The sequence below is a fragment of the Hirundo rustica genome, chromosome 4 (genome assembly GCF_015227805.2).
Source record: "Hirundo rustica isolate bHirRus1 chromosome 4, bHirRus1.pri.v3, whole genome shotgun sequence".
NCBI classification, from domain to species: domain Eukaryota; kingdom Metazoa; phylum Chordata; class Aves; order Passeriformes; family Hirundinidae; genus Hirundo; species Hirundo rustica.
In genome coordinates, this window is record NC_053453.1 from 56,285,266 (window position 1) to 56,307,267 (window position 22,002).

General features: G+C 45.7%; 1 protein-coding gene across 8 annotated transcripts in view; it reads right to left on the reverse strand.

Annotated features, from left to right (window-relative positions):
* Positions 1–21,174, reverse strand: part of RFX4 (regulatory factor X4) — an 86,538-nt gene extending 65,364 nt beyond the window's left edge. For 4 of the 8 annotated variants that reach the window (XM_058420223.1, XM_040061966.2, XM_040061965.2 and 1 more), the window contains exons 1-2: positions 20,510–20,813; positions 2,551–2,637 (exon numbers count right to left, since the gene is read on the reverse strand). In XM_058420223.1, the coding sequence (XP_058276206.1) occupies positions 2,551–2,637; positions 20,510–20,552 (130 nt within the window). In that variant the 5' untranslated portion in view covers positions 20,553–20,813. Of the gene's footprint in view, positions 1–2,550; positions 2,638–12,662; positions 12,732–20,509; positions 20,855–21,082 lie in introns of those variants that run through there. The other 4 variants (XM_040061967.1, XM_058420225.1, XM_058420224.1 and 1 more) reach the window with 3 other exon arrangements.
* Between the last annotated feature and the right edge of the window lie 828 nt (positions 21,175–22,002).

Below are 22,002 nucleotides of genomic sequence, written 5' to 3' on the forward strand. Positions count from 1 at the left end.
TCCAAAAGGTAAGAAGCACCCCAGGAAGCACAGAGATGATGTGAATCCATGGCTATGAGTCATCGCTTCCTTTCCCAGTGTAATATAGGTTCAAGAGGCCTGGGACAGGTGGGTAAGAATGGAAGACTGCAAAGGACCCCTGTGGTCTCAAGTATGGTTCTGTAGCATACTTCAGCTGTAGAAAAGGAGACCAGCAAAGCTATTATTCCTGTCCTAAAACCCCACAAACTCTAAAAACCATCCAGGGAAAAAAAAATCAGTCACAAGAGCAAGCATTATGCTCAGTAAGAACATTATCGATTCACAGCACAAGTTCTCATAACCTTCAGTGGAGCCAAGGCCAAAAATAAAAGCCTACCCCAACTGAAAAGTGGTAGTTCAGCCAAAAGCTACCTACGTAGCTGTACATAGAGAAAAAAAAAAAAAAAACCTAGTCAAGAGAAAGGTGGATTAAGCTTTCTTTTGGTTGCAGATAAAAACTGGACCCACACTGACAGCAGCAATTTGGCCACCATTCTGAAGAATTCAAATAGAGCTATGTGGGTTTTCTCAAAACATTTTGCCTCCTGCTTTGTTTGTAAATGTATGACAGAGACTGGACAAGGAATGATATGATGGTTTGGTATTTTCTTGGTTAGTGTTTAGGCAGTGTTAGAAAAAGGTTTGCAAGAGCTCGAGGTCTAGAAAGGAGCACGTAGGACAATGATTTCTACAGTGAAACTTCTAGTTTGTTCTGGATTTCACAGATTATTGCTGTGGCTTATTTTGCTTTCCTACTTCTTCCTCTTCACCTTCTCCCCTCCCTCACTTCCCCCTCAAAACAAGGATGACTTTTCAGGTGGATTAATTCTCTTATCTGCACTGCAGAAATGGTGGTAATCTGTGCAAAGGAAGCATCTGGAAGAACTGGCTATTAAGAAGGAAGCTAGATAAAATCAACTCTGCCTCTCATTTGGGTTTCCATTGTAAGCTGTGACAATGTCTTCTGCACACGAACAGTGGAACAAATTCATTTATGTATTTGTTTTATCAGTTCTAAATTCACTGCCTTTCATTATCATTGCTCGCCCCTTAATTCCAGAACCAGAAAACAGAATGAGCTACCATCCCATCTTCTCAATGCCACTGTCTGAAACACCTGCTCTCATTAACCACACAGGTTTTACTAGCCCCAGCTATGTGGAAGTTTCTCATGTTCATATTTAAAGCACATTTAACAATGCTGAATTCTGACCCTATTAAGTGTCTGAAGACACAATCATTACAGATTCCTTCCATCACTTTCTCAGTAGCATCAGAGTGAAATGAACTTTGTATATCTCACAGGTTCTCATAAAATTCAAAATAACAAGCTGCTGTTTGTATTTTCACTACAATCCATTATAATTTTTTAAAGATAAATTAATTCCTATTCCTTAATTTTTAAACACAGAACACCCCAAACCTTTCCCAGTTTCATTGTCTGTCTTTAAAGATTCTTGTCCATTGTTCTTAGTTGGGAGCCATGAATAAATAACATTTTTCTACTAACATCTTCCTTCTCCTTCAGAAATATTCCCTCAAAAGATAACCCTAGACAAATGAGAGTAAGACCCTAATACAGCAAATTTCATGATCCATTACAACATTGTGCTACAAGGGATGTAATTTGACCATGACATCAAAATAAATAATCCTCTTAAAATGCAAAAAAATGTAAAAGGGAATTTCAGCAATGAAGTTACTTAAAATATACTTTCTAAATACATATTTATGAAATGTAAATTACTAGTTACTGAATTAAAGAATTCAATCCGCATTAGTGTCTTGTAATGTGGATATATGAAGTCCTGAGAGGAAAAGTAGCATGAAGAGTATTTTGCTTTAGGCAAATTAAGAAAAACAGAAATTGCATAAACAGAGAAAACTAAATGGTAAGCTAGAAATTGTCTTGTAATTCTAAAAATAAGCAATTTGGTTATTTTAAACTACTTTGAAGTCATTTTGATTACCTGCTATTGTTAAAAATCAAGACCTAAAATTACTATCACTAGAAAAGAAAAAAAAAAAGCTATTTTTAAATCAACTAGATTAATAATTGTTTTTTCTCTTTGAGTAAAAAAGAAAGCAACATCACATTTTAATAAGTGATTTCTTAATCTTATGATTAATTCTTAATGCAAAGACTTTTTTATGTTTTGATATAGTAGTATTGGAATACAGCACATATTTTCCCATATTTTGACCACATGGTGTTCGTCAGTGAAAAGCACAAAACAGGTGGTTTTTCTTCTAAGCTGATACTAACAGCACATTTTAGTGGTCATCCAACCTTTTTTCAGTGACACACAAATTTTTCTTATTGTGTTAACCAATAAACAGTATTATTTCCACTTAAAAATGCAACTATTCAAGAAAAAAAATGTAATAAAACTATCAAGTATGTCAAGGGAGTTGACTCTTTAAAATACTCAGTGCTAAAAGTTTAATCGAGTTGTAGCAACTGATACAGCAGGAAATGAGCACTTGGACATGTTCACACCCACTTTAAATGAATGACAAATTACTTACTTTCATCGTTAGAAACATTCCCCAGAGATGTGTGACTGGAATAACGTTTGTTTTCACTTTCATTGAGACATCGTTCAATCCAACTCTCTGCAAAAAAAAAAAAAAAAAAAAAAAAAAAAGAAAAAAAAAAAAAAAAAAAAAGAAAAAGAAAAAAAAAGAGCTCTTTTTTTTTTGTCTTTGCATAAAATATAAACTTGCAACAGATAAATCTAAATAAAGTGCCAGCAATCAACAGATGGTGAGCTTTAGCATTTTTATTAAAATATGCTTGGTCTGAGGATATTTAGCAAGAAAATCCTTTCTTGCTTTCAAACTTAACTGTTGCTTTTTAGTTTCATTTTTGGTTTGGGTTTTTTTGATGTTTGTTTGTTTGTTTTTCTTTTAAACTACAGAGGCTGAAACGCTTCTGTGTGCAAAACAAAGGTCCTCGGGATATTCTGTCCCCCATCACATGATACATTAAAAAATAAAAACCAAGTGAAACATGGAAATTGCACTAGTTTCCAAGTCTTAGTCTGGCAAAGGCTTATATCCTCAAGCATTCCTGCTGGTTTTGGAAGAAATCTTAACGGGTATAAAATCAATCATTCATGTGAATTTTGGTTAAATCGAGGCTCAAACGGCACTCTGTGAAGCCCAGTCCTACAATCTCATTCACACTGGTGGAGTCCCAGGCACTCCTGAGATCTTCTCCTCACTGATACAAGTCCAACACAGCAACACAGCAGCCGCTGACTTGCTCAAACCTTTGTCACCCCACAGTACAAATGCAATCACTCCTCTTCCTCCCTGTTTTTCAATTCATTCCCACCAGTCAGGTGAGTTACCTACATCATCACATTGATTTGAATCCTTTGTTCTTCCTGGAAGCTATAACTTACATCCCCTGACGACTTTAGAGGATGCACCAGGCTCAGCAGAATAAATTGTTACGGGTCTTCAGGGCAAAAGTTACACCTTCTTATGTGTTTCCTTGGACAAAGTATGAAATATGAATTCTTGAGTTTGCCTAAATCCCTGGGTATTTCTACTATAAACTGACCTCCCTCATAAGATTTTTTTCCAAGGGCATGAACGTGAGCAGAAATGAGTTTATGCTCAGAGAGCTCCCTGTGGTCAAAGCAAGGAAACCAAGGGGTAGATGGGAAGACTGCAAGTTATGACAGAAAACAGCCCCACTGAGTGAAGAGATAAGAAATAAGGGGAAACAGGCCTCGCTGTCAGCAAACTGCCAGAGCCAGAAACACCTTCAAAGACATGGAAATGGCTCCAGATTCCTTTCCATGAGCCCCCCCATCAGACACCAGGCTCCCTGCACAGCACAGGCAGTATCTGCCAGCCAGCAAAAGCCCAACATAGCAGCAGGCTTGAAGGGAAAGCAGGAACCCAGTGTCTTGGGAAAGCTGTGCATCTGCTTTATAGAAGATTAAAGTTGGTATGACTTTATTTAAGCACTAGACGCCAATAAACAAATAAATGAATGGTCATGGCCAAAAAGGGTTTTTAAACCCAGGCAATCGCATAAACTTGTGAATATTCCTCTGTACACACCCCCTCCACTGCCATGTAAACAAATGGGCAATGGCACCTGTGCAGAACCTCAGGAAGGGTGCGCTGAGAACCCTTCAGAGCCGATTTCCAGGCCCTGCCACAAGACTCCAGGTACCATTGCTCTGCGTGCTTGTGGTTTTCAGGCAGTGTTGTGGCAGCTCCAGACTTTTCCCCTCCCCACATATTCACAGTAGGAACATGTTGCAGTGCTGCCTTCATCAATTACAGCACGTCCCTGTGTGCATCTTCCTCATTCATCTTCACACTTGTGCCTAAGAAACCTCACAGCCACGCAGCCTGCTCCTTTGAGGTACTTCTCTGAAAACCATCAAAAACCCCACTTGTTGGCAATAGATTTTTAAAGGATATTTCTTCTCCCATCAAATTCAACACGGCCTTGTTTAAATATCACTGTAAGGCTGCTGACACCCTGATGTAAAACCTGCCAGCAGGGCCTTTGCTGTGAAATCAGCCCCCGCTCAGTTACAAACCCACAAGCCGGTGGCGACTCCAGCTCAGAGGCTTTCCCTGCTCGTGCTGCTCAGCTGCATGGGGTGGGGATGTATCACCTCCTTGTCTAAGGGCCAAGACAAGGATATGGCTGCTTTGTGCCAGATATCTTTTGCTGCCCTAAAAATAAGCTCGTAACATCTCACCAGTCCCATTTTACTACTGTGAGCTGTCTTACAGGTGAGAAGAAACTTTCTGACAAGGGCAACATCAGAGAGAGATGCAAAAAGCCTTAGGAAAGATTACCCTACATTCTCCTCTCAGCACACAGCCATGGCTGTATATAATTCCCTTGGCTCTGAGCCCAGCTGCAGGGAGTACAAGCAAAGGCGGCTGCCATTAGCGCCAAGGGGAGACCGATGCCCAGCTCTGCCCTTTCTTTTCCTGCCGGCTCTGAGAGCTGGGAAGCTGGGATGCATCCTCTTCCCTCGGCAGCAGGGAACTGGCAGCAGCCATCTTTAGTCAAATTCTCTGCCTAAGCAGTAGGAAAAAATCCCAACTTTTTAAGTGTCACTCAATAACCATTTTCATCATCCTTGTTCACGCAGTGTCTCGGCTAACTGCGCACGTTCCCCTTTCTGATGGGAAAAGCAGCCGGTTTACACTGCCACATATAAAGCCTGGAGCAGGGTGCAGTTACTGTTTAATTATGTGCTGCATCTCCTTTGGTCCTGAATCACCCCGCTTCAGCCTGCTGCAGCCTGAGTCTGGCTTTCTCTTTGTGGCTGGCATTTAAATAGCTGATAGAAATTCTTCAGGCCTGAAGAGATACATGACCTGTCTGGCAGCAAAGAATGAAGAAAACTAACCCTTTTGAGCAAAATATCAGGGAGTTTTGTGGCAAATGTGTCAAATTATTTGGCAGATGACAAAATGTGACAAAACCAGCTAGCTATTTAAAAGCTGTATTATCTCATAAACCAAATTATGCAAGTATAAATAAATAAATATTTTAATATGTAACTTCATTTTATAAGTAGCTATTTTTCTACAGTTTGAATAAGGAACAACATTGTTACAAGGCTTTAAACTCCAATATTACTAACAGTGTCTTCAGGTATTAAAAGAAAACACAATTACAGTTTTGCTAAAATTTTAAATATTCTCATCAGGAGCCCGCAGATCCCAAACACAGTAACACCTGCCCAAAATAAAACAAAAAGAGAAAGAGACAGAGTGAACAAAATTGAAAGTCAAAATTCAGTTTGACTTTTAGAAGCTCTTTCAGAGTTAATAACATTAGATCTTGTTCCAGGCCTGAGGAACCCACTGGGTAGAGCCCCCTGCATGTTGAATGCTCTTGTCCTCATGACCCGTGGGTGTGCCTGTCCCAGGCAGGGCTGCAAGAAAAGGCCCATGGGGAACTCCTGCTCCAGTCTCCAAGCTGTGGTTCCATCCCACAGGCTGGCACCAACCACATCACACCGCTGTTCTAAACATGCATTGAGTCATGTGGGATGGAAACTTTTTTGTGATTAAAGCTTAATTATTGCGCTTGGACCTCACAAAGTTTTCACAGGCAGGATTTCACAGCAGGACGATTCACAGAATGAACTCACAGAAACACACAAGAGCTGCTCAGGGAGAGCAACTTTCATGAACTAACAGAAATGAGAAGCAGAAACCTTCTTTAAATATATCTTTGACAAATATTTTGACATGTTATCTCCTTCGGAAGAAAAGGCTTGCTTCTGGAAGACATCTTTCAAAGGCTTCTCCCTCCAGAGTTGAGGTGATACAGCAGAGGAGTCTGTGTACTGCCAGTAGTACATTTAATGAGGTAATTACTCCCTGTTTGTGTAATGGTTATTAGCTAAGTATATTTGCAGCCCAAAGCACTCGTTACTCACACATGGGCGTGCCAAGAGCAGGAGCCACTCGGGCTCCTCTTTGCAGAGAAGAGTTGGGTCTGATCACAGCCTCTGCTCCCACTGTCCTGGCAGGAGAGCCAAGAGTAGCTGCGGTAACAGCACCACCTGTAATCACAGCCTCTTCTGGCCTTTGGGAGCCACTGTGGCCACAGGCGCTGGGGAGCTGTGCTACACGGCTTAGAACTGAGTGTACCCAGGGCCGCGGGCTACAGCCCTGTGGGCCTGTGCGTGTCCTGAAGGGAGACTAAGAGGTTTTATGGGCAGAATTAAGCTCTGTGGTCATCTAATCTGAGCTGCATTTTACTCGCCTCATTCCCTACAGCAGTACAAACAGTCCTGGTTTTCCAGAGTTACGCCGTATCCTCTGCTACATACTAACTTGGATGGCACAGCTGCAGCGGTCCAGCTCCTTATGTTTATTCATGATTGCTCTTGTAATGTTTAGTCCCAGTTTCTCAAGGCAAATTTTAAAAAAAAGTTATAAGTAACTGTGAGCAAAGGTATCTAAAAGTAGATAATGCAAATATAAAGGAACTACCAAATTTGAGTGGATTTATAAGAGGACCTGCTGGAAAAATTAATATTTAGCAGTGAGGACAGACTTAATTTTACGGTTCCAGTGACAGAGGAGGAACTCCTCTCATGCATACGGACTCTTAGCACCCCTCTGAGTTATTTGTTCGATGTTCTCAGAGGGAAGAGTTATTCATGTCTTCCTGCAGCATCTCTTTGCCAAGTGTCTCAGTACCGAGCTGGCCAGCAACACTGTCTAGCTGCTCATCTGATCTGTTAGGCCAAGAGAAAATGGTTGCTAACAGCAGATTCAGTAGGTAAATACAGTTATTCAAAAGCTCAAGAGGCTGACTGAAGGTCATGGAACCTCCCATTTCCATTTAGATAGCTCATGGTACCAACAGGTGAGTTGATGGGATGATATTCTATATTGTTTCTTATTAAGGAAACCATCACTGCCCTGACAGCTTCTTCTGTTGTCTGTCTCAGAGTAAGTGCTGAGGTTTGCACAGTCCATTGAGCTTTTCTCTGCAGAGCTGATCTTGCTGAACATGGCCTGAGACATGCCAGCACCCCAAAAACTCTCTGTTCATGCTCTCCATGTTGCAACACTACTGTGGACAGACAACTTCTAACCTCTACAGCTGTTAAATTCTTAATTTCTGAGCATCCTGCCTGCTTTGACTATCCCTTAGTGTGCTGCAAATCTAATTTCAAAATGCTATCTGAATGAAAGTAAGGAAAATGAGCCAGTGCATGTAATATTTTGATGAATGCAAGTGAAGACTAACACTTCAATGTCTTGGAGCAATTGGTCATATCAGCTTATAAGACAAATCATTAGTTTAGAACAGTCCCTTACAGGCAAAAGTCCCATTCTCTCAGGAGTAATGATTAGGAGATAAACCAGAAGTCGGACCATCAAACTAACAAACACCTATTCTAGTACCTGCTGTCTACAACATCTGGTCTGAGTAGAAGCAAGGATTCATGTTCTGTATCTCTCTCACAGCTTGCAGCACAGCACTGTTGGTTACAGGCACTTTGCCACCTGGGAGGTGTAATGCTGCTGGAGTGCTGTGCAGGTTGGTTACAGGTTTGGCACATTTAAAGCTTTTAAAGAACCACACTGCTTGAAAGAAAGCAAACAAAAATCACTTTTTCTACAAAACCTCAGTCTACTGCAAAAGCAAGACATAAACAAGATCTTGCTTAGGGTCTGCACATTGTTATGAACAACTGTCTCTGTGACATGACAGGGCTTGGCAGCCACTGGCTCCCATTGAGGGCACTGAACTTAGAAAAATCAACTAAAATCAAGGAGAACAAGCTACTTGGGACAGCCAATCACACAATAATTTTCTAAGATTTAGGTTTTCATAGGTGATGTAATCAAAATGTTCCTCCTTTCCACTGCCAAATTAAAAGTTTGTGAGACCGTACAAGGGTCACTGTCCAGCTGCTGTTCCCAGTGACTTCTTCAGCACACAGATACTCTTAGTTCACAAACCAGCTTGTCTCTAACCATCGAGGAGGACCTGCCACACAGAGCCTGGGTTTGCTCCTTGCTGCCTCATTCGGTGCCATGGGCTGGCAAGGCACACTCCCTTCAGTCAGTGCGAGCAAGCTGTCAGGAACATCCTCAACCCCACAGGAAACCAAGCCAGTGTCCTCCTTGGTCCTGCATAGCCATCTTCTGTTCCTCCAAGAGACCTGCTCCTCAGGGATGACAGTGACACATGGCCCTGGCGCAGATGGCAGAGCCGCTACACTGACATGCTGCCAGACACCTTGGTGTTTTGTTTGCTAATCTAACTTTTTATTTCATTTCCAACAGGGGAAAATGTCAGGCACTCTTGTTGCAGTCCTTTCTTTTGTTCTCATTTCTTGGCATACAAGTCTATTGGAACTACTTCAGGGTTAATGGACATTGGTCCAGGGCCCTTTGTAGATGTTGGCAGGAATGTTTTTGTTCTTTTTCTTTGACTCGTGATTCTGGTAAAGCATTGTGAAGATTCACCATGATATCATAAGAATGCAAAGAATAACTCTCTTGAGTGTGAGAAAGCTCTTTTGCTTTGTTTAGCCAGATCTTCACCCCTAGGATTGATTTTCTCCTAAACTATTTGTTAAAGTATATTAAAAATTGACATGCCATGCTTAAACTAATTACAAAAAGCACCACAGTTAATAATTTCTATCTCCTCCAGAATACTTGGGTAGAAAAACTGGAATTTATGAGATGTGCTATTTTTCTTACGCTGTGCACTGTGCAGAAGTTCATCTGAATGCGATGCTTTCATTTAAGTATTCTGTCAACAACATTCCTTGTTAAGAAAGTGCATCCCAAATGTAAAACACCCTCAGGAGCCCTATAATACAAGGTACCTCTGCACATTGATTCTTGTGTTTAGGGCAACCTCTGCCCTGGATCAAACAAGGAACTCCTATCTGCCCTCTTCTCTGGAATCACGTAACGTACTGCTATTGCATTTCCAACTCAGTATGAGTGTTAATCAGGAGCAGCCCTTTCCTTCTCCCTGTCACACACGGATGCTATCTATTGTTTCATTTTGAAAAGTAAGTTTCACCAGACCAGTAAACAGCCACTTGGTTTTTGCTTCATCAAGGCCATTCCTCATTCAGCAGCAAAGCAAACCTCACTCAGTCCAATTGCAGTGTGGTGACATTTCCTCACATTCCCTTAGGGACACCAGTATCTGACCAATTCAGCTCTCCCAGGGTTGAACTTTACATGGCTGTGCAACATGCAGCTGATCTTTTCATCAGTAAGATCATCACCCATATCCTGTGCCTTCCAAGCACCAACCCTGCAGGCAGCAAAGTGTGCCCTCATGTTTCTACAACGGGATGTGTTATGGCCCCTCAGTCCTTCAGGGTCTGCTGCATGACTCAGAGGAAGGGCTATCATTGCCTCCAATTGAACTGCAATGCTTCCTTCCAAGGAAATGCACTCATGCCCCTTGATCGCTGCCAGACCTATTCTTCCCCAGAATAAAGTTCAGAGTCTACTGATGCCCTTTCTGCCCCAGATTCCATTAACTTCTTATGTTCTAGAATAAAAGTGAGACACACAAGTGAGCTCATAGGGCCTTAAATTCTGGGTTCATCTCCCATCTCTTACAACCTGCAGCAGTCTCTGCTCCCTAGCTTCTGGATTAGACATTCCCAGCTTCTGCCATCATCCCTCAGCTCACCAGTGTGCATGAGAAGACATGGAGTCCTCAAATCCTTAATTCAGCTCTGCTCCATTATTACACAGAGCTGGAATCATTTGGCTGAGCAGGAGAGCTGTGGCTCAAGAAACAGAATTTGCATCAAGTACCCATGAAATTCTTCCCTCTGCCTCAGGAGCTGATGAATCCAGCAGACAGGCCAATTTGGCACAGAGATGGTAGTACATCAGTAAGACAGGCCCACAAAGACGACAAAATGAGAAGATGTGAGATACGGGTGGGGGATACACAAAACACTGGTCGTGGGGCTCAGTGGGGAGAGAGAGGAGGGACAAGGCTGGTTGTTGGAAAGGGGGTGAGAAAAAAAGGGAAAGGAAACAAAAGAATGAATGAGAAAGAAAAGGGCATGGTCAGAAATAAAGGATAGGAGAAAATAAAGTAACTAGAGAGACTTTTTTTTTTTTTTTTAATCAGGAGAAAAGAGATCACCTCCCAAATGAATGAGGCTACAATAAATATTTGTGATTAGAAACAGCATCCAGTCAAGCAGACTGAAATGACATGAGAAGACAGACCCAAATGTGCATAGAATACATGACTCAGGTGTTAGGACATAATGGTAGCAGTAGGAAAGAAACAATCACTTTAAAGATAAAGAGTGTGAACCAGAGGATGGAGATACTACATCTACTCAGATGGTGCCCCCTCTTCCTCCCTTTATGGATATCTACTCCAAATCTCGCTGTTGCTCACTACTGTCAAAGGATGCAGCCATCACATCATTCACAACCATTTTGTGGGTAAATATGGCGCACCAGACAGAAACAAATGAACGCAGCTCTCAGAATAAACACAGAGAATATCTGCCTACCAAAACTAGCAGAAAGGATATTAATAAATCACAGTAACACCCCTCCCCCCTCAAAGACTGGTACCCCTCAGAACTAATTTGTGTATACAGAATTAGCATTTCATGCTGTTAGCTTTACAGTGGAAATATGGTTGACAAAAAGACTTTGCTAAGTCCTGATGTGCCTAGACTTACAGATTTGTAAATCTTGGATGAGTTTAGTCACTTCCAAACTGTCTTCCCTTCCTTTGGAAAGTACTGTGAAAGTAGACCAGTGCTTTTAAAACTAGGAGCCTGGCTCTTCTGAGAAGACTCCAGTCTCCTCTGAACAATATGCAAAGCAAACTCAGGGAGGGAACATGAGAAAAAAGAGAAGTCTTCTTTCCTACTTCTTTTTTTTTTTTGCCCAAGACTCACCAAAACAAGAGTCTAGTATTGAATATTCAGCACTGAATACTAACTGCTCAATAGACGGTCTGTTTGCAGAGCTCAAAGTGGAAATGACCCAGCAAGGAGGAGAGGTGAACACACTGCCCCATCCATGTGATTAAACTGCTCTGTAAATGCAGTCCTCCCCACTTCTCTCCACCTCATTACAATGGAGGCCATTTGCTGCCCCTACCGCAACTCATTTTCAAAAAATGTTTGCATTAGAGGGGCCCCTACATCAGTATTGTCTCTGTGACTCTACATTTAGGATAGGAATGTGAGTTCCAGCTCTGGAAAACCTGTGCTAGCCAGGCAGTTCAAGCAGCAGGATGTGTTACTGCCACTGCTTGGGTAAAAGCAAGCACAGGCACAGTTTACAGAGGAGCATGGCACACAGCTGGGAACAGTCTCTGCTTTCAGCCTGCACCAGGCACGGAGTAAATCTCACCTGGCAAGCTGCCTTGTTCTGCCATGAACCTTGGAAGTCTCTTAAACTCTCCTCCTCTGAGGTAGGACATTTTGGTGTCACACAGTGAACACCCAGGAGGCCAAGCTAGGACAGAGGCTGGTGTGCAAACACAACACACCATTGAGCAAATTTGTACTCTGCCTTTCAGAAGGCCAAATTTCCCTTGATAACAAAACCAGAGCTCATTCTACCCTTAACTCCAAGAGGCCCAAAAGAAACAGCTTTTTACTTACACAAGGCCCATATTTCAGATCTGTCATGCTGAGAATTCCTGCTCTGGCTCTTGCATCATGTTGCCCCCCGTGAGACCTCTGTCTCACACACAGCACTGGGCACAGCTCCTTTCCTGCTGGCCCTGAGGTGCCAAGCTTGTTAGCCAGCAAATCTCTGTCCTGCTGCTTAGCCTGGTCTGGCAGACAGAGACCTGGAGCTGAAGGGCTGTGCTGAGGGGTGGGTGAGTCCCTCCACCACCACACGGGCCCAGGCACCCAGGAACACCCATTGCAGGAGCAGGCATCGCTCATCACAGAACAGCACAGATCTGCTGCACCCTGACACACAGCATTGGGGACCAGGTCTCCACTTTTATATTACCTTTCACCATATTTATTTTACAGTGTCTATCAGGCCATTGTTACTTTAAGGACCAGCCAGGAATTTTTTGCTTCCCTGTGTTGCTTAAGTTTTTTAAGGCGTAAAGGAGCAGGAAGGATTTTACTTACCTGTGAGCATCAGAGATGGCAACACATAGGAGTAGGGTACCTAGAAGCTAATGGCATTAAGTGTTCATTTGCTTAATTAGAACATCCTGCCCCATGCTCATGGTTAAACTGAATGCCAGATGAGGGTGGGAACCACATAAGTCAGGTTGTTGAGGATTTTTTCCCCATTTGAAGGGTAGGGTTTTGTCTACTTCCTACAACCATCCATGAGTTTTAATCAACAAATGGTCTGTTTCAGCGAGTTCCTAGAACATCAGGAAAACATACAGCCTTTCCTGCTTGGCTTCTGACACAGCTGTTGATCTTTTGCAGCAGATTGCACTTTTGTCACAGGGTGCTTAAGTGTCCTTAGTTGGAAAAAGGATGTTCTGTAGGGTCTTTTGAATCAGCTGGGTATTGCTGTCACCATGGGGGAGCTGGCTCTGAAACAGAGGTGATTCCACCCAGCACTGGATGACCACTCATGAGACCCCACTGACGAACTGGGCTCTCCCTCCGTATTTGCTTTCATCAGCTGTAGCTGAGGTAGTTCAAACACTTCTGAAATAGTTTAGCAATTAAAAGGGTTCTAGAAGGGAGGGGGGGAAAACGTGTGTTAGCCCTTCCAACTTTGCATTTAGTGGTACCTCTACTTTTTGCTTTTTTCGTTACTTTAAAATTTCCCTTGTCATTGCACTTCTGGTATTTTATTGTTTTACAAGTACAGCACAAGCTAGATCTGAACTTACAAACCTATACAAGAACAGAAATCTCCTGTCTTTTTTTTTTTTTGCTGTTGACCTCATTTGTGAACTTATATTTGTGTCTAAGACATTTTTCATATAATGAATTTTACCTGACTTAATATGAGCATCTGTAAGTTTAGCCCCAAGAAGCCAAACCAGCTGAAGAAACAGGAGTCTGACAGTATAATTCTAAGGAGTGGAAGTTTAAAAAGAGAGGAAAGAGAAGGTGAATGACAACAAGTATTCCTACTTCTAGAAACAGTATTCTTTAATTTAAAAAAAAAAAAAAAAAAAAAAAAAAAAGGCAGTAATTTCTAACACTTGAAACTAGTCCTTTCTTCCAGGCAAATATCAGCTTTTTTTTCTAGATACAGTCTCAGCAAGGAAATGGAAGCCCCTAGAGAAAGGGATTTTGTGGTTTTAATTGTTCCAGTCCCTGCCACGGTGTTCATGAGTGCCCAAGGCTCCAGCGCGAATTCAGTCAGAGTGATGATCACAGCAGCAGACTGTGACTACATCCAGCCCAGAGAATGGATGAAACCCCAGCATTTGTCCCCAGCCTAATACTCTGAAATTAATGCCTCTAATTCCCAGGGCTGTAAGTTTCAGGGAATCAGTCATTCAGAGCATGTTCCGGCTATCTGAAATATATTGTTTGCTCTTATGATAATATTTGGTGTCCTGCACAAAAATGTTCTGCATAAGCTGCTAATTAATTGTGAACACATCATTCGTAGCTGTGAATCAACTCCTTGGTTCCTGTAGCAACTTCCATCTCAGAGAAAGTTCAATTACCAATGAAAGAAAGCAAAGTGCTTAACTGTAGCTGAAGTGAAGGAAACAAGACAACACTGAGCCCCACATTTCACATTTCAGTCTTGAAGCAAATTAAGCTGCAAATGGGCTTTCTCTTACTGGGTGCAGTGAGAGCCAAGGCTCTATTTAACCCCCTCCACTTTTTCCTGATTTCAAATTTATCAGAAAGGGAAGAATGGTCAAAATCTTTTAATCAAAAATGTGTTTATATGCAGAGAATGAAACCACAGCTCTTGCAGCAAACAAGAAAGAATCTAACACTGACTTTACGCACCATTTCTAACACTGGCTGGTATTTAATAGCTAACAAACTACTCTTGCTGCAAATCTCCTGAGAGAAAATAAATGTAAATGAACACAGGCCAGTAGTGCTAGTTGTGCATGTAAAATAGCTACAATTAAGTTATTGCACATTCCCAGCTGTGTGGAGGGATCATTACATATTAACCCTGGGCATCTGCCCTGTCTCAGGCACACACATGGACTTCAACAGGTGTTTCCCTTGTGGAGTCACTGCAGGATTAGAATCCATCTCTATCAGCAAATTGTATTAGTTTTAAAAGTTCCCAGAAGCTCCCTGGCACATATATACAATTCTACAGCATCTAAAAGATGTGTGTAAACATGCCAGTGGTCCAGATATCCTAAAAAACCCACACAGGCCTCCACTGGCTTAATCACCACCACATACTCTTCCTTCCTACGCTTGTTACCTACAGGATCACTCAGCCATCAAATATCCTTTATGCTATCCATCTTCCTAACCAGTATGTCAGCAATCAAATCCCTTTGGCTGCCGGGAGGCTGTGCTCCAGCAGGGTCGGATCGTACCGGGTATTCATTTTCACACACAATGAAACAAATAGAAAATCCAGCACAGATACAGGGGAACAGACAAGTGGGTGAACTCAGGAAATTCACAAACCTCAGCACTCACAGAATTGTGAGATCATTATTTGGACGTCAATGTCACATCAAGTATCCCCAAAGGACTGACCTTATATTTGTATTAGTTACATGACAGCCCACCACTGCTCTCAAAGCATTGTTATGAACCATCAACCCCCAGCTGTATTTTAAGGCCACCTCTTCAAAAGTCTTGATCTGAAGAGGTAGTAACATTTCATCACCACAGAGATTTCAGTGATCCCACAATTTGATCTTTAGTTTGCTATACTGAAAACCTATGTATGGAAATAGTATTCCAGAGGATGCACCTCTTTGTGACTGTCCTAACTTGCAAACCAGCTGCAAATTAAGCTAGTAAAATGCAAAGGTGTTTACATTCAGAGACACTGCAGATTTTACAGCCCCACTAACCCTCCTTGCCTGCACACTCACTGCATTGCAGGCTGAAAACCAGCCTTATTTCCTAAAGGCAAGCAAGCCAACAACCCTGATGGAAGCAGGATACTCTTCTGATGACTTTCTGTGGGACAGCAGTAGCAGCATTACAAGTACCTTAGCACAAAATGGTCCCTTCTAATTCTGAGAAGGTCTTTTGCTCAATATATGTTTACTATAGTAAAGGTGCACCTGAAATAGATCAGTTGAGGCTACAGGTTTCTTTACAGTCCACACCCAAAAATTTTGTCTGTCAGAATCCCGAGTCCCTTTTGTGATGAGGATCACACTCAAATAAAATCTTGAGGACTGTAAAATGTAAACTGCAACTTAAATAAACAAAATAATTTCCTACAGTTCTATGGCTATTCTTATGCAAAACTTTGTTTTAGTTCTTTTTTCTTTCCATCCTTTTAAAGATCATTACTGCAGGTAAATATTGCAGAGCAGGGAAAAATACCACAATTGCCTCTCCCTAAGAATTTTAGAATTAATTAATTAAGAGACAAACAATAATTTTTTTTTTCTCTGAATCAGACACAAAATATGAACTTCCTAGGTCAAGGCAATTTTCAGCATATTTTAAAACCTCTAAAAAAATCCCAACAGATTTTACAATGTTATTAAAACCCCCTCAGGAATGAAGACCTGATCCAGTGACAGGACCTGAGTTTAGATCCTTGTCCTGCTGCTGCTGCTGAAGGCAGAGGGAGCTGCCAGGAATCGGGCCCTGCCGTGCAAACACTGCCCACACAAACTCTGCAGCTCACAGAAAAGAAAACTTTTTTTCCTCCCCTGCTCTATTTCTTTCATTTGTAAAATCTTATAAGATACAAAATCACACAGGACAAATACTCAGGTCCAACTATATAAAGTAGTATTTTTTCTGCATCTCCATATTGTATCAAATTTAGGATTCAAAAACATCATTGGATCATCCTAATTGCTCAGTAGGTTAGAGCCTTTATAAACACAAATTCTGAAACAATAAAGAACTATTTTTTTTCCTTATTTGAATAAAAAAGTATGAAAAGTACTCTAGGAAAGTAAGGGAAAAAAGCCAACACCAAGTTTCCTCTTTACTATGTTGTAGTAAGCAAAGCAAACAGTTTTCAGAAGCAAAATCAACCATTCGTTTGTATTAAACAAATCAGGACCTAAGATCGCACACTTAAGCATCATACATACACTCTGAAATGTCACAGCTCCATTCTCAACTAGCATTCAAGTATTTATTATCATTTCTAGTAATTTCATTAATTGAACCAGGATATGAAAGCCATTAATTCTCTTCAATCAATGCTTAATATGCTAAATCCTTTTTAAATGGGAAGCTGGTAGCAAAGGTCACCCACCACTGCCTCAACACCTATGTTGATAAGCAGATAGACTGAAATCTGGCCACTGCCACAAAGTTTTCAACACAGGCAGTGGAAGCAGCTTTTCGTGGTTCAAACAAACTGCTTTAAGGGCCTAAGCCCAACGTCCTTGACAGCACTGAAAGGCTTTCTGCTCATTTTAATGGGCTTTGGATCGGCTTCTAAGTCTCAGCTTCAAGTCCCAAGGATCTCATCCATCTAGCGCCTGAAAACCAGCGGAGGTTTTGCCTGGCTCCAGCACTGAAATAAAGAGCGATATTTACTGAGTTGCGCAGGAAAGTTGCCCTCCAAGGACGAGCCTCTATTTCCTTGGTGTTCTGCGCCCTGAGCGGCGCGGCGGGGATTTCCCCGGGGATGCCGGGGGTCAGGGAGTTTGGCAGCCCCCCGAGAAATCCGCGGCGCTCCGCATCTCCGCACGCCGCCCACGAGCGGGCGGCATCCTCCTGCGTGGGACAGCTCCTGCGGGGCGGCGGCACGGGGCAGCGGGGCGAGGGCCGTGCCCCGCCGGCAGCGCCCCGCGCTCGCCGTGCCCATGTCACTAGGGGGGGCTGAGGCTGAGGAAAGCCGCTATCTGCTCTCGGGGTCGCCCGCAAAGCTGCCCCCGCCCGCCTCAGCCGCCCCTCGGGGAGCCCCGGGCACCGGCCTCGAGCGCCCAGCCTGCCACCGCCCTCTTGCAGCCCCGACTCCTCCGAGGAGAGATGAGACGCGGAGCCGCCGTCCCCGGTCCCCCGGCAGCTGCGAGCACGGAGCTGTCGGGTGCCGGCGGGGCTGAGGGGTGAGGGTAGGGCCGAGCGCAGGGCAAGCCTCAAAAGCCAGATACAGCCCCCCGCAATCACCCCTTAGTGCCCCACAGCGAAAGGGCGGGGGAGTCCGGCGGAGGCTGCACCTTTCCCCGGCGGCTCGACGGCTCCCGGCCCGGCTCGGGGCAGTTACGAGATGGAGAAACTACACCCGGGGGCGGGCGGCCTGATGGGGTTAAAGGCGGCGGCAAAACGGTGCCATGAAAGATTCCGCAAATCCAGCGAAAAGGGAGCGTGGCCCTACTCTGTGGGTGCCCCGCTCCGCCGCGGGGGAGAGCCCTGAGGGCAGCGGGAGAACTCCGAAGGCAGCGGCAGAACTCCGAGGGCAGCTCCTCGCCAAGAGCCGCCGCACCTTGCCTGGGCTGGGCCGTCGGGGCTGGGCGCTGCTGCGGGCGAGCTGCCGCTGTCCCGCCGGACGCCTGCGGCTGGGAGCTCTCCGGGAGCCCGGGCGGCCAGAAAGCCCTTTGGCCTTGGTGACAGTCCCCAAAGGTCACTCTACAGGTTAGAGGAACGGGAACTAAACTCGATGGAAGCACATGGCGCTGCTGGAGGAAGGTGAAGGAACGAAACCGTTCCCCTACCTTAAAATTAGAGTCGCGGGTGATTTTTTTTTTTTTTTTTTTTTTTTAAATCCCGGTGGTTTAGGGAAAATCTGTTGAAGATGAATTAAAACATGACTGATTTTTTTCAATGAAGCCATATTTCTCCACAATGCAAAAGGATCTTTACATAACAACTGAAACTCAGGAGAAAAGCTAATTGGATTAAGTCCTGTGAAAGGGAGGTTAAGGTGTCTGAATGAGACAACTGCAAAGCTCCATTTTTCTTGCCATCTGCTTAGCAAGACTAAAGTGTTTTCTGATTAATATTATCTTAATCAATCATGCTGCCACTTATTACAACCTTACTGAAATTAAGAAACCAATAGTACGGAAGCTAAGCCCGAGAAAGGGCAATTCTTAAAGGACGGACAGAAAACGCGGGGCTTTTTTTTTTTTAGGTTTGTTTTTTTTTTCTTTCCCTAAAGACCCGTTCCTCTCGACAACGAGATGCTGCCGGCAGTTCGCTTAACCCCGCCTCGGCAGTACCGCCGGAAAGGAAGAAAACTTTCTCTAACACCCTCGTAGCTCCTGCACACGCTCTGACCCGAACTCAACGATTCTTTCCCCCACGAAAACTTTCTCCCCAGAAAAGCCCGCCTGGGTTTTGTCCCGGGGACCCGGCAGTAAATGTGGCCCAAACCCGGCTGATGCCGGCTGTGGCTACCCGGTGCATCGAGCGCCCCGCGCCGGGACCGCTGCAGGAGCAATCGAGCCGGGTCGGCAACACCCCTCCCCTTCTCTCTTTCCCCCCCTGTTTTTAATCAATATTTAAATTGTACAAAACGCCCGTCGGCCGCGCTGGGAACGAGGGATGAGAAAGACCTTCGCGGGCTTGTGGCTGCACGGAGCGAAGAGGTTCCGAGGCGGGACTGCCTCTCCTTATCGCCCCTTGCTTGCCCCGTCTGCACCCGCACCAGCGCCGGCAACCTCGGAGGAGCCGGAACGGAGCTGCGAGGCCCCGAGGGAGCGGCGGGACGCGGCCCGCGGAGGCCGTCGGGGAGGCGCGGAGGGGACCCGATCCCGCCGCGGGGCCGGGGCAACTCAGCTCCGCCGCCGCCTCGCCGCCGGGCACGGCGGTCACAGCCGGCGCAGCGGCTGCCGGAGGAACGGGACAGATCAGGAGCGGGAGGCGGGAGCGCCGTCCCCGGGCTGAGCCCTGCCTAACCTGCGAGCTGTCCGCCTAGAGAACGCCTGGGCGGTCAGGCAGGGAGGGAGGGGAGAGGGAGGGGGTGTTCTCCCGTGCTAATAAAATAAATGAAATTTTCAGAGGTGACTGTGGCGGCCGCCCGCCCTCCTCTGCACGCGGAAGCTCGGGGGCTTCTCTCGGCTCAGAGCGCAGGGGCTGCGGCGGGTGGAAACCGCGGGAGCGCGGGCAGAGCGGCGGGAGGGAGCGGGAGAGCGGGGGCCGCCGTTTCGAGACGCTGCCGGCTGACAGCGGGAAGACCTAGGCCTGGGGCCCGCCTCACGGCCCTCGCCACCGTCCCCGGGCCGGGCCGGGCGGCAGAGGCGGCAGTCGGACGGCGGGGCGCGGGCTGCGGCCCTCGGGGCGGGCGGCCTCGCCGCTGCGACCGTCCCTGTCCCCTCCCGCCGGGGCTTCCCGCCAGCGGCGCCCGCTGGTGGTACTTCGGCAGCCGTTCTCCCGCCCGGTTACAGCACCGGCCGGAGCATCTATTGGAGGTGCGGGGGGAGACCCAACCCTGCCTTTCTGCAAACTTCCTTCCCTCCGAATCGGCCCAGTCCCGACACTGCCCGCGGGACAGGATGGCCTCGGTGCTGTGTTTGCCCTAACCCACCAACCATCTTCCCTAGTAAACCTAGTTTTCTCGCCTCGTTGCTGCTCTAACTGAAGTGAGAGCCCGAAAACTAGAAACGGAGAGGCAATTAGTTTCCTGCGGCAGCCTATGATGAAAAGCGGAAAAAATAAATTAAAAAAAAAAAAAATCAAAAACACCCCCTGCTCTATCGTATCTGCAAGTGGAACCGTAGAGCTCCTCCAGCCCGGGAGCGAGAGCTCCCCCTCTGCGGCCCCCGCACCCCGCTCCCCCGCACACACGCGGGCTCATTTGCCTGCGAGGCCGGTGCGGCGGGCGGCTCCCCCCGCTGCCCCCGCCGCCACGGTCAAGTTGAAAAGTCCTCCCCGACGGGCGAAAGGAGCCCACTGCCTGCGGGGGGGGGACTTACCTGTGGAGTCCATATCGGGTTCCTCCAGCAACCCGCAATGCATGCTCTTCCCATGGACGGGACGGGAGCCCCAAGGTCCCGGGGTGTGCAGAGCCCCTGTCTCAGAGATGCGCGGGGGAGAGGGAGCAGGGTGGCAGCGAGGGGGTAGGGAGAGAGGGCAGAGGCAGATAGTTGGGAAAGGGGGGTATAGAGCGGGAGAGAGGGACACTCCGTAATCCAGCAGGGCAAAGCCAGACCCGTCAAAATGTTTGCGGATGTTTCATGGGAAAAAGCATCATTTTATAGAAGCCCTGATGGGAGAAATGTCATTGATAGGCCAGCCAGCCTGATGAATGGCTGCTACTCAGATGGGGATGTGGCAAGGCTCAATGTGAAGCCCATTGTGATGCTGTTTTGAATAAGAAAAGCTTTCCTCCAAAAAGGGGGGCCTTAGATCTACGCAATCCCAACACTTCGACTTCCCTCTTCTATTAGAGCATTAGAAACGTTTTTCTTATTTAAAGTTCCAGCGGTCTTTCCACTCCTCCCTTCCCTCCCCCAGCCCCCACCCATGGTCCTTGGCTCATTACAGACCGAGATCAAAATTGGCTTAGATCTTCAAACGGGCAGTAGGTTTGGGGTTGTGCTCTTTGGGGCTGCCGGGTGTGCGTGCAGCGCGGCCGAGCTCCCCTCCTCCTCCTCCTCTTTCTCCTCCTCCCGGTGGGCTCTGGGTTGGGATCCTTCGCGGGCACATGGCATTGGAAGTTGCACAGCTTCCCAAATATCTTGTAAGCTTAGTTTATTGGAGAGAGGAAAAAAAAAATTAAAAAGAAGGGAAAAAAATAAAAATAAGAAAAAAAAAAAAAAAAAAAAAAAAAAAAAAAAAAAGGCGATGTGTGTGGGTATGAAAGGGGAGTTTGAGGATACAGAGGAGTTGCCAGTATCTCGGCAAAGCGATGCTGGCACTGCAGACCTGCGGCAGGGACTCCCGTGCGTCTCCCCGGGCCTCGGGGAGAGAGGGAAGGGTGGGGTGGGGGCCGCTCGCCATCGGCTTGTTTGGCAGCAGAGAGCGGCTGACCCGGAGAGCTTTCCATGGGACCGGGCGGAGAGCAGGGGGGTGGGAGATCCCGATTGCCAAGAGAAATGAAGAACCAAACGGGGTGCATTTTCGAACTGCTGTTGCCTCCCAGCTTTAGTCCGAAGATGCAAGGATCGCTTTTCGGGTTAGAGGATTGCGGGGGGAGAGCGGGGCAGGACAGAGACTGGAAAAAGTTGCTTATTCTGCATGCGGTTGTATGTGCTGGAAGTGGAAGTAAAAGTGCAAAGCTAGGGCTCTGATAAAAGTGGCTGGTTTAGGGAAGGAAAAGCTGTGATTAGAATATGAATAGAGCTCCAGGAGAGGAAGAGAAAGGGGGATTATAGCTGAATTACTTTGACCATGGACAGAGCCAACGTTTTCCACTCTTCTCCCCCTCTCCCCTCCCTACACGCAGACTACCCCCCTTCCCTCTCCC